Here is a 13,401-nt window from a genome sequence, read left to right as displayed (position 1 = left end):
TCTAATGTATATATAGATATAAATATATAAATATATTACAAAATACAAAATAATAAAATAAACCAAACACAAGAAAAAACTAATCAAACTAAATTCAATAAAAAATATACAGCAGGTCCCTCACATACAAAAAAACCAACATCAGAAATGATAAAAAAAATACTGTAAACATCCAGCTATGCAACCATACTGTACAAACACCATTGATCAGATTCCTGTGTAGTAATCACCATGAGTCTGTGGTGTATTCACTCTGGTAAACAAGGTTTTGTGTTTATAATGACGGCTTAATACAGGCATCAATATCTGGCTGCAGTGCATCAATAGCTTATCAAGGGAAGAATTATCATGATAGCGTATCGATATTTTGTCCCGTCCTCTGAGAGAGAGGAGCAAGTGTCGGAGGCTATAAGAGAGACACGGATCAGCGGCTTCGGCTCAGAGCAGGGGAGACTGTGAGATTAGATAGACTGCACATCTTGCTATACCACATCTAAGGACTCCCAACACCCGGGAAATGTATGAGCAATGGCGTGGATGGCGAGGATGGAGCTCACCGTGACGTTGACTAGCACAGACAGATGTCGGGCCGGTGGGGAGGAGGCAATGAGGGATGGCGCCCCGGCTGCTTCGACGACGCGCACACAAACATGGAGAGAAGCCGAGATGGGAGACGACATCGTGCGGCACAGGTCACATGCAACATGAGATGGCGATGATAATGAAGCCGCCATTCATTTTCATTCATCTTCAGTCAGCAAGAGACAACTGCTCACAAATCATAATGGTTATAGCAGTTCATTGTGCAGCATCTCCTGAGTATTTAGTAGGGATAGATAAGCAATGCCTATTCATGAACAATACCCTACATATTAGACATGTACCGTCATTTCCGGACTATAAGCCGCACCTGACTATAAGCCGCACCAGCTAAATTTAGGGGAAAATACAGATTGCTCCATATATAAGCCGCACCCGACTATAAGCCGCAGGGTTTTGATGTGTAATTAGCGTAGTATATAGGGGTTCCTGCTACCACGGAGGGGATTGTCGGGACAGAGATGACTGTTTGGGAACGCAAAGCGTCCCATTTATTAACTATAAATCTTTCAATCATTCAATCAAACTTTCACATCTTCGACATGGCGAACAGCATTCGTGCAGAGTACAAATAATACAACGGTGCAAAGTAACACAAAGTGCTCGCCTGTACGTTATCAAAATAAGCAGCCTGCCGGTATATGAAAAGTCAAGTCTTTAATCATTGTGTCATCGTCTTCCTCCTGCGTACTAAAACCACCGAAATCCTCTTCGTCGGCGTCGGAGAAGAACAGGCCGTATATAAGCCGCACCCTTGTATAAGCCGCAGGGACCAGAACGAGGGGAAAAAGTAGCGGCTTATAGTCCGGAAATTACGGTATATAGAACACAAAAAGATAGTTACATCACGTGCATACACTATTTTGCCAAAAGTATTTGGACAGCCATCCAAATGATGAGAATCAGGTGTCCTAATCACTTGGCCCGGTGTATCAAATCAAGCACGTAGGCATGGGGACTGTTTCTACAAACATGTGTGAAAGAATGGGCCGCTCTTAGCGTGGAACTGTCATAGGATGCCACCTGTGCAACAAATCCAGTCGTGAAATGTCCTCGCTCCTAAATACCGTATTTCCTTGAATTGGCGCAGGGAATATAGTATTCGCACGTCTAGAATTACTGCCGGGTCAAACTCGTTTCTCAAAATAATTAACGCATGCTTGGCCTTATCGCCGGTTTATTATTGAAGCTGGATCAAATTCGTTTCGCAAAATATTAATTTTATTATCGCATGTCTATAATTTTCGCCGGGTCAAACTCGTTTCGCAAAATATTTAGCATATGGCTAGAACTTCCACCGGGTCAAATTCGTTACGTCACGAGTGACGCTTTACCTGTCCTCATTTTCAAAATGGAGGAAGCTGCTTTCAGTAGTTTACTATCGCACAAAGGAAAAAAGATAAAGAGCTTTTCAGTAGGATTTACGGTCCAAGCTATTGAATACCGGTACAGTATGCTAAAGAGAACAGTAAGCAGCTATGTTTTATTAATATACCGTAGCTGCGTGTGTCAAATACTGTATAAGTCATTAAATGACTCCCGCCTCCTGGTGGTAGAGGGCGCTGCCGCGCTAGTGATCCTTCTTGCGACTTCCGGTACTGCAGAAGAAGTGAACACATGCAGCAAGAGATTTTTTTTTTTTCTCTGCCTGAACTTCTAACATGGAGGATCACATACAGGTATCTAAAATAAAACAGTTTTCTAAACTGGACTTTCAATGGAAGCAGGAGGTAATAATTAAAGGAATATCTCCATCGAAACAGAGACTTTTAAAACTGAAGAAAGAAAATAATGAAGACTTCTATAAACAAGTTATCGATGCTTTTGGTCAGAAGGAGCTGCAAATGGACTCCATTTATAAGTACAGGTAAGACCATAATAACGTTTTTTTTAAATTAAATGTGCTTTTCATGATGGTATGCTTACATCACACTCAAAGCGCACGCCTAAATTTTATGGATTCCTTTTGGTAAACGCCGGAGTGAGAAGAGGTTTTAAAATAATTACCGCATGCACGGCCATCCCGCCGGTTTCCGGTAAACGCGGGAGTGACAGGAGGTTTTAAATTAATTAACGCCCCTGCGGCTATTCAAGGAAATACGGTATTCCAAAGTCTACTGTCTGCTTTATTATAAGAAAATGGAAGAGTTTGGGAACAACAGCAACTCAGCCAGGAAGTGGTAGGCCACGTAAACTGACAGAGAGGGGTCAGCGCATGCTGAAGCGCATAGTGCAAAGACTTTCTGCACAGTCAGTTGCTACAGAGCTCCAAACTTCATGTGACCTTCCAATTAGCCCACGTACAGTACGCAGAGAGCTTCATGGAATGGGTTTCCATGGCCGAGCAGCTGCATCTAAGCCATACATCACCAAGTCCAATGCAGAGCGTGGGATGCAGTGGTGTAAAGCACGAGGCCACTGGACTCTAGAGCAGTAGAGACGTCTTCTCTGGAGTGATGAATCACGCTTTTCCATCTGGCAATCTGATGGGTTTGGAGGTTGCCAGGAGAACGGTACATTTCGGACTGCATTGTGCCGAGTGTGAAATTTGGTGGAGGAGGAATTATGGCGTGGGGTTGTTTTTCAGGAGATGGGTTTGGCCCCTTAGTTCCAGTGAGAGGAACTTTGAACGCTCCAGGATACCAAAAAATATTTGGACGACTCCATGCTCCCAACCTTGTGGGAACAGTTTGGAGCGGGCCCCTTCCTCTTCCAACATGACCGTGCACCAGTGCACAAAGCAAGCTCCATAAAGACATGAATGACAGAGTCTGGTGTGGATGAACTTGACTGGCCTGCACAGAGTCCTGACCTGAACACCTTTGGGATGAATTAGAACGGAGACTGAGAGCCAGGCCTTCTCCACCGACATCGGTGTGTGACCTCACCAATGCGCTTTTGGAAGAATGGTGGAAAATTCCTATAAACACACTCGGCAAGCTTGTGGACAGCCTTCCCAGAAGAGTTGAAGCTGTAATAGCTGCAAAAGGTGGACCGACATCATATTGAACCCTATGGGTTAGGAATGGGATGGCACTTCAAGTTCATATGTGGGTCGAGGCAGGTGGCCAAATACTTTTGGCAATCTAGTGTGTGTGAATGGACAGACAGATGTTAACATTATGTATGTATGGCAATAGACAGACATGCTTACATTATGTGTGCATGTGACAAACCGATTTACATAGTGCCTACTGTAGTTTTCGGACCATAGGGCACCAGACTGTAAGGCGCATTAAAGGGGTCATATGAAAATGTGATGGAAACACAAACCACACACTTCTACTGGAAGCTATAGTTCCAGGTACTAGAGGTTCTAGGAACTACAAGTTCCTGAACCTTTGGTAAAAAAAAAAGGGCTTAATAGGTGTGTTTGTGACTGGACAGACATGCTTACACTAAGTTCATATGTCAATGGAAATATTGATGTTTAAATTAGGTGTGTGTTTGTGTGTGAATGGACATACATATTCTCATAGTGTTTATTCAAATTGATTATTACTCCACTGCTTCCACAGTGGAGTGTTTTAAGTCTCGTCTTAAGACCCACTTTTATTATTTGGCTTTTACCACTACGTGAGTTGTGTGGTCTTCTGTCCTCTGTTGTCCTGTGTGTTTTTTTTAAATAAATTTTGATGTCTATTTTACTGTTTTAATTGGTTTTACCCTTTAAAATACTTTTTAATCATATTTATTTTTTATATTTTCTCTGTATTGGTTTTCTATTCATTTATTCTTTGTTTTTATTCAGTCATTGGTGTAGCATAATATTGTTTTTAATATTGTTTGTAATATTGTTTTTAACATGGCTGTGCAGCACTTTGGAAACATTCTTGTTGTGTAAATGTGCTATATAAATGAATTGGATTGGATTATATGTGTTTGTGAATGGAGAGAACTATATTTACATGAAATGTGTATGTGAGTGGATAGACCAAGGGTTACATTATGTGCATATTGGTGGTTTAAGTTGTGTGTGTATGGATTTACATGGTTACACTGTGTTCATATGTGAACGGATAGACTGATGTTCACATGTGAATGGACAAACATATTTACATAGTGGGTATTTAAATTGATTATGTGTGTATGTGAATGGCGAGAAATATGTTTACATTAGGTATGTGCGTGAATGGACATACATGCTTACACTGCGTTCTTATGTGAATAGAAAGAGTAATGTTCACATTAGGTGTGGAGAAACACTTTAGTTATGTAAATCACAAGTTTGGAGCCCAGTGTTTGCCAGTAAGGTTAAAATGTGTTTCAAGTGGTCCGAGTTCCTCTTGCACTCCAGTGTTTTTTAGGAATTTGCTGCAAAAATTTTTGTCTCTCAGGTTTTGACCTGAACTCTGATTTGGCCCCCGGGTTGCCAGTTGAATAGCCCTGGACTAGACAGATGAATTTGCCTTCTTTCTTTTGAAAAGAGACAGTGCCTTTTTACAAAACCCAAAACCAGTGAAGATGTCACGTTGTATAAATGGTAAATAAAGAGAGAATACAATGATTTGCTAATCCTTTTCAATAGGGATGTCCGATAATATCGGCAGGTATCGGCCGATAAATGCGTTAAAATGTAATATCGGAAATTATCGGTATCGTTTTTTTTATTATCTGTATCGTTTTTTTATTTTTATTTTTATTTTTTATTTTTTTATTTTTATTTTTTATTAAATCAACATAAAAAACACAAGATACACTTACAATTAGTGCACCAACCCAAAAAACCTCCCTCCCCCCATTTCTTTCTGTTATCAATATTCTGGTTCCTACATTATATATCAATATATATCAATACAGTCTGCAAGGGATACAGTCCGTAAGCACACATGATTGTGGGTGCTGCTGGTCCACTAATAGTACTAACCTTTAACAGTTAATTTTACTCATTTTCATTCATTACTAGTTTCTATGTAACTGTTTTTATATTGTTGTACTTTCTTTTTTATTCAAGAAAATGTTTTTAATTTATTTATCTTATTTTACTAATTTTTTTAAAAAGTACCTTATCTTCACCATACCTGGTTGTCCAAATTAGGCATAATAATGTGTTAATTCCACGACTGCATATATCGGTTGATTTCGGTATCGGTTGATATCGGTATCGGTAATTAAAGAGTTGGACAATATCGGAATATCGGATATCGGCAAAAAGCCATTATCGGTCATCCCTACTTTTCAACCTATATTCAATTGAATAGACTGCAAAGACAAGATACTTAAAGTTCGAACTGATAAAACTTTGTTATTTTTTGCAAATATTAGCTCATTTGGAATTTGATGCCTGCACCATGTTTCAAAAAAGCTGGCACAAGTGGCAAAAAAGACAGGAAGTTGGGGAATGCTCATCAAACACTTATTTGGAACATCCCACAGGTGAACAGGCTAACTGGGAACAGGTGGGTGCCATGATTGGGTATAAAAGCAGCTTCCGTGAAATGTTCAGTCATTCACAAACAAGGATGGGGCGAGGGTCACCACCTTGTGAACAAATGCCTGAGCAAATTGTCGAACAGTTTAAGAACAACATTTCTCAACGAGCTATGGTAACTTACACATCTATGAAGGCACCATTAATGCTGAAAGGTACATACAGGTTTTGGAGCAACATATGTTGCCATCCAAGCAACGTTATCATGGACGCCCCTGCTTATTTCAGCAAGACAATGCCAAGCCACGTGTTACAACAGCGTGGCTTCATAGTAAATGAGTGCGGGTACTAGACTGGCCTGCCTGTAGTCCAGACCTGTCTCCCATTGAAAATGTGTGGCGCATTATGAAACCTAAAATATGACAACGGAGACCCCCGGACTGTTGAACAACTTAAGCTGTACATCAAGCAAGAATGGGAAAGAATTCCACCTGAAAAGCTTCAAAAATTGGTCTCGTCATTTCCCAAACGGTTGTTAAAAGGAAAGGCCATGTAACACAGTGGTAAAAATGCCACTGTTCCAACTTTTTTGCAATGTGTAGTTCTAAGTTAATGATTATATGTAGGGGTGTCCGATAATGGCTTTTTGCCGATATCCGATATTGTCCAACTCTTAATTACCGATACCGATATCAACCGATACCGATATATACAGTCGTGGAATTAACACATTATTATGCCTAATTTGGACAACCAGGTATGGTGAAGATAAGGTCCTTTTAAAAAAAATTAATACAATAAAATAAAAAAAAATTATTGAATAAAAAAGAAAGTAAAACAATATAAAAACAGATACATAGAAACTAGTAATTAATGAAAATTTGTAAAATTAACTGTTAAAGGTTAGTACTATTAGTGGAGCAGCAGCACGCACAATCATGTGTGCTTACGGACTGTATTCCTTGCAGACTGTATTGATATATATTGATATATAATGTAGGAACCAGAATATTAATAACAGAAAGAAACAACCCTTTTGTGTAAATGGGGAGGGAGGTTTTTTGGGTTGGTGCACTAATTGTAAGTGTATGTTGTGTTTTTTATGTGGATTTAATAAAAAATAAAAAATAAAATAAAATAAAATAACGATACCGATAATTTCCGATATTACATTTTAAAGCATTTCTCGGCAGGCCGAAATTATCGGACATCTCTAATTATATGCAAAAAAAAATTACGTTTCTCAGTTTCTTGAAAAGGATTTGCAAATCATTGTATTCTGTTTTTATTTACGAATTAAACAACGTGCCAACTTCCCTGGTTTTGTAGATTTGTGGTGGACTTTTTGCATTAAATTGCTAACAAACTAACTTGACAGAGATTTAAAAATGTAACCCGTGTCAGTTTGCTACTTATTACAGCGCTACTAGATTCTGTGAGAGCAGGCCCTATGCGGCGATCCATACAAATGCACAAACACGTGTGTCGCACCCGGGCTCGTACCATGCGCAGATAGTTCATAAGGCTGGTGCCGTGTTGCCAGATCTGAGGCGAGGTGCAGCTGAGCGGCTTCACGCCAATTTCCTGACTGCGGTTGAGTTCCCTCACCGCCCCCACCACCACGTGCACCGCGTCGAACATCAGCGCCGACGAGAGCTGCGGAAGCAAGGGGGAGTGGGCGTACGGGGAAGGGAACGTGGGAAGGTGATAGGGTTGATGTGGAGAATGGCAGGGGGGGGATAGAAGAAGCAAGACGATACAAGGTTTGTTGAATGATGGAATGATTGAGACAGGGGGAAGGAAGGGGGAGGAAACACAGATGGATGGATGAATAGCTGTTATTACGTCGGATTTCATTGCGTCGTGATCCAGCGCCAGGATACTCACGGCGGGGCCGGGGTAGGTCAGGTCGCAGGCCTCGTTCCACGACAGGTTGAGGCTGCGGATGAACTCCAGGTAGAAGGGATGTGTGGTGTTGAACATGGAGAAGCCCACGATGTTGGACTGCTCATCCACGATGTCATCCAGTCTCAGAAGGGGGAAGTCCTACGAGACGACAATTTAAGTGAGTGACAGTGTGGACGTGCGCAACCACATGGTCTTGGAGGGGAAAAATACAGTGCGGATGGAGTGTGATGAGCGAGGAGTGAAACAGGAGGGAGCGACAACATCTAATCTGGAGGGGATTGACAGCGACGAGAGCCGTGGGGAGTGCAGAAATACGCTTTAGTGGAAAACACTCTGGTTGCTTTCCACTGGAAAAAAGCTCAAAGCTTTGTTGTTTTCATGCCCATTTTTCACAGCGTTACCAATTACACATATTATTGAAACCGTGTGTTCTACATTTCTGAGAGGATCTGGATACACGTGCAGATAAAAGGGACCGAGGGAACTGTCAAACCTGCCTTTCCATCCTGCATGAACAAGGATGAAGTCTGTTGACCTTTTTTATGCAGAGGTCCTTGTTTTCAAGAACTGGCTGCAAAAAATGTTAGTCAACAATCCTCTAAATCAGGGGTGTCAAACTCATTTGAGCTCAGGAAAATGTGTGCACACGCTGTTAGAATAATTATGTATATATTATCACACTAACTTTAGTATGCTTAAAGTCCGTTGCTTTAGTTCAGGGGTCACCAACGCGGTGCCCCGTAAGGACCAGATGAGTAGCCCGCTGGCCTGTTCTTAAAAATAGCTCAAATAGCAGCACTTACCAGTGAGCTGCCTCTATTTTTTAAATTGTATTTATTTACTAGCAAGCTGGTCTCGCTTTGCTCGACATTTTTAATTCTAAGAGAGACAAAACTCAAATAGAATTTGAAAATCCAAGAAAATATTTTAAAGACTTGGTCTTCACTTGTTTAAATAAATTCATTTTTTTTTTTTAACTTTGCTTCTTATAACTTTCAGAAAGACAATTTTAGAGAAAAAATACAACCTTAAAAATTATTTTAGGATTTTTAAACACATACCTTTTTACCTTTTAAATTCCTTCCTCTTTTTTTCCTGACAATTGAAATCAATGTTCAAGTAAATTTATTTTTTTTATTGTAAAGAATAATAAATACATTTTAATTTAAGTCTTCATTTTAGCTTCTGTTTTTTCGACGAAGAATATTTGTGAAATATTTCTTCAAACTTATTATGATTAAAATTCAAAAAAAATATTCTGGCAAATCTAGAAAATCTGTAGAATCAAATTTAAATCTTATTTCAAAGTCTTTTGAATTTATTTTAAAATTTTTGTTCTGGAAAATCTAGAAGAAATAATGATTTGTCTTTGTTAGAAATATAGCTTGGTCCAATTTGTTATATATTCTAACAAAGTGTAGATTGGATTTTAACCTATTTAAAACATGTCTTCAAAATTCTAAAATTAATCTTAATCAGGAAAAATGACTAATGATGTTCCATAAAAAGATTCGAATTAGCTAGTTTTTCTCCTTTTTTTCGGTTGAATTTTGAATTTTAAAGAGTCGAAATTGAAAATAAACTGTTTCAAAATTTAATTGTCATTTTTTTCGTGTTTTCTCCTCTTTTAAACTGTTCAATTAAGTGTAAATATCATTAATTATTAATAATAACAGAGTTAAAGGTGAATTGAGCAAATTGGCTATTTCTGGCAATTTATTTAAGTGTGTATCAAACTGGTAGCCCTTCGCATTAATCAGTACCCAAGAAGTAGCTCTTGCTTTCAAAAAGGTTGGTGACCCCTGCTTTAGTTATTAGCTATTGTGCTCAAGTTAGACTTTTCTAATCTATGCAAGGACAAAACTTCTTGTCTGAGGGGTGGCCTCAGCCGTAGATGTTATCTTTGTTTTAGCCCGCTAACAGCCAAGGACTTCAACGACCTTAACGAAGATAAGATGACAGCACGCAGACGAAGCAGAGACTTCAAGGACCTCAACGAAGATAAGATGACAACACCCAGACGAAGTGGGGACAAGGCGAAATCACAAGGCCTCCAGCCCATTCCGTCACGTACTTTGCGTCCTGGACCTGCTTTGAATAATATACAGTATGTGACCACTCCTTTTAGAGGCGGCCTTAGTGATGTTGACTATGGAACTCTGAATAAAAAGAGGGACGCGGGAGCTGAACCTTAGAGCTTAGGGCGAGACTGTGACTAAGCGTGCAGCTCCATGCGTTCTCCTCATGAGCTAAATTGAACTCTGTCTCTGCATGATTCCTTGCTTCTTGTCTGATTAATAGATGTCATCAGTGTTTGAACCTGCTGACACACGCGGGCCAAACTATTAAAATCATGGCGTTAAAACCAAAAACTAAAGACAACTTCAGAGTGTTTTCTTTGTCTTACTTTGGCCAAAAATAGAAGAAACACCTTCTGAAAATATTACAATAAAAATATAGGAAAAAATACCGGCAGCGGTAAAGTGTAGATCCATGAAGGAAAGAAGAAAGTGAATGAATGTTTATAACAGAATAAATTTACATATGCATAACATTGTTTTCTTTTGTATTTTTTTTTTTTTTTCATGAACTAAGTAACGTTTATGACAACTAGAGATGTCCGATAATATCGGCCTGCGGATATTATCAGCCGATATATGCGTCAACATGTAATATCGGAAATTATCGGTATCGGTTGTTTTATTATCGGTATCGTTTTTTTTGTTGTTGTTTTTTTTAAAATTAAATCAACATAAAAAACACAAGATACACTTACAATTAGTGCACCAACCCAAAAAACCTCCCTCCCCCATTTACACTCATTCACACAAAAGGGTTGTTTCTTTCTGTTATTAATATTCTGCTTCCTACATTATATATCAATATATATCAATACAGTCTGCAAGGGATACAGTCCGTAAGCACACATGATTGTGCGTGCTGCTGGTCCACTAATAATACTAACCCTTAACAGTTAATTTTACTCCTTTTCATTCATTACTAGTTTCTATGTAACTGTTTTTATATTGTTTTACTTTCTTTTTTACTCAAGAAAATGTTTTTAATTTATTTATCTTGTTTTATAATTTTTTTTAAAAAGGACCTTATCTTCACCATACCTGGTTGTCCAAATTAGGCATAATAATGTGTTAATTCCACGACTGTATATATCGGTATCGGTAATTAAGAGTTGGACAATATCGGAATATCGGCAAAAAGCCATTATCGGACATCCCTACTCCTAATCGCTAAATCCGATGAAATCTTATACATCTAGTCTCTTACGTGAATGAGCTAAATAATATTATTTGATATTTTACGGTAATGTGTTAATAATTTCACACATACACTACCGTTCAAAAGTTTGGGGTCACATTGAAATGTCCTTATTTTTAATGAAGATAACTTTAAACTAGTCTTAACTTTAAAGAAATACACTCTATACATTGCTAATGTGGTAAATGACTATTCTAGCTGCAAATGTCTGCTTTTTGGTGCAATATCTACATAGGTGTATAGAGGCCCATTTCCAGCAACTATCACTCCAGTGTTCTAATGGTACAATGTGTTTGCTCATTGGCTCAGAAGGCTAATTCATGATTAGAAAACCCTTGTGCAATCATGTTCACACATCTGAAAACACTTTAGCTCGTTACAGAAGCTACAAAACTGACCTTCCTCTGAGCAGATTGAGTTTCTGGAGCATCACATTTGTGGGGTCAATTAAAGGCTCAAAATGGCCAGAAAAAGAGAACTTTCATTTGAAACTCGACAGTCTATTCTTGTTCTTAGAAATGAAGGCTATTCCACTAAATTGTTCGGGTCACCCCAAACTTTTGAACGGTAGTGTAAGTCGCTCCTGAGTATAAGTCGCACTATGAAAAAAGCTGCGACTTATAGTCCGAAAAATAAGGTAGCTGCACATGCTACACAGTAACGAGTAGCGAGGGCAGTATAATGAATTTATTGACAGTGCAGTGTGTTGTGGTTACTTTGTAAATAAGTAAACACAGTCTCGAGGGAAATAACCTGCGGAGGCACTTTCTAAAGTAACATCCATATTTTGATGACCTTGAAGACCAAGGGCTCTTGAAACTGCGGCTCTCTTCATTATGTGGTTGAGCTAAATGGAATGCGCTTTCTATTTTGCTCTTTTTTTGGCTATTTCCTCACAGCGCACCTGTTGACCTTGTGCCGCGGCCCAACGGTTGGCGATCACTGGTGCTGGTGATTTTAGGGATGGACTGCAAAAAGGCCAGTCAAAGATCCTATATGTGACGGGAGCATTGCTCCATCGTCCCATCTCCAGTCACGGTGGCATCGGCACAGTACCGCGTGTAAATATTTGAGGGCGAAAAAGAGGAGGCCGCGTGAAGGCTGCATTAATTGAAATGCTAAAAAGAGGAGGCGGGTGACGTTGGCACCACCTTCACCTCCATCGCCATAGTTGTTATGCCTGTTCTGTTCGTCCTCTGCACTTCCCGCACGTTCTATTCTCACAACTCACCCGCTACCCCCACCCCCCTGTCTGTTCCTCCTCTGGCTTGATCTAATCCTGCCGGCACCTTTTGTACGCTCATAAAGAACCATCGGGGGGAGTGAATTGAAAGACAGATGGAAGCGGCGCCGCTGCGGCTACTCTATACGCTCTTACCATGGTGGTGAGGATGTACTTGTAGAACGCCGACGTCATTCCCAGCTCCGACGCCTGCCGAGAGAAAAAGGTTGGAAAAGGGAAAATGATGAAGAGGCGGGTGGGATCCGAGGGAGGGGAGATTGATGTTGGGAGAGCAAATTGGGAGCAGAGGTGACATGTTGGGGGACACGGCAGGGGAGCATGGAGGAGAGACGGGAGCATACGTTAATCACAGTTTTACATCATGGAGACATTAGGCTCAGGGCAAGTTGTACTGCGGAGTGACTCATGGAGCTCCGATCCAAAACTGCTCTGAAAGCGGACAAAATACTGTCAAACACTGCGAATGCAAGTCATAGCTGATGGCAGGCCGTTCCTGCTCCTCATGTTGACCCCCCCACTCCTCCAGGGCTCAGTAGGCAAACCATAGACCCCTCATTGAGTAACTGAAGTATATTCTGAAGAACATTAAGGAAATTAAAAGTTGTCAGCTGAGAACTCCAGCATATCTGATATCATATCTTGATATCAGACACAATCTTCTATTGTGTTATTGTTTCATAAGGTATTATCTGTCATCTTTAATATCTATTCCAGGGGTGTCCAAAGTGCGGCCCGGGGGGCCATTTGCGGCCCGCAGCTAATTGTTTAGCGGCCCGCCACACGTTCTGGAAATGCTATTGCAAAAAATAAAAATGAACATTAAAAAAAAGTGGAATGAGGGGAAATCTAACGAGAAAAAGTGGCGATGTTGACACAAAGCTGCCATGCAGGCTGTTTTTTTTTAGAGATGTCCGATAATATCGGTCTGCCGATATTATCGGCCGATAAATGCGTTAAAATGTAATATCGGTATCGTTTTTTTTTTTTTTTTTAATTAAATCCA

General features: G+C 39.9%; 1 protein-coding gene across 2 annotated transcripts in view; it reads right to left on the bottom strand.

Moving 5' to 3' along the window:
- Positions 1-13,401, bottom strand: part of grik5 (glutamate receptor, ionotropic, kainate 5) — a 459,142-nt gene that overhangs the window by 74,980 nt on the left and 370,761 nt on the right. For both annotated transcript variants that reach the window (XM_062063911.1, XM_062063910.1), the window contains 3 exons: positions 12,534-12,587; positions 7,859-8,017; positions 7,475-7,627 (listed from right to left, as the gene is read on the bottom strand). In XM_062063911.1, coding sequence (XP_061919895.1) covers positions 7,475-7,627; positions 7,859-8,017; positions 12,534-12,587 — 366 coding nt within the window. The remainder of the gene's footprint in view (positions 1-7,474; positions 7,628-7,858; positions 8,018-12,533; positions 12,588-13,401) is intronic.

The sequence above is a fragment of the Entelurus aequoreus genome, linkage group LG11 (assembly GCF_033978785.1).
Source record: "Entelurus aequoreus isolate RoL-2023_Sb linkage group LG11, RoL_Eaeq_v1.1, whole genome shotgun sequence".
NCBI lineage: Eukaryota > Metazoa > Chordata > Actinopteri > Syngnathiformes > Syngnathidae > Entelurus > Entelurus aequoreus.
The sequence above is the reverse complement of the archived record's forward strand: the minus strand, read 5'-3'. Positions and strand labels throughout refer to the sequence as shown.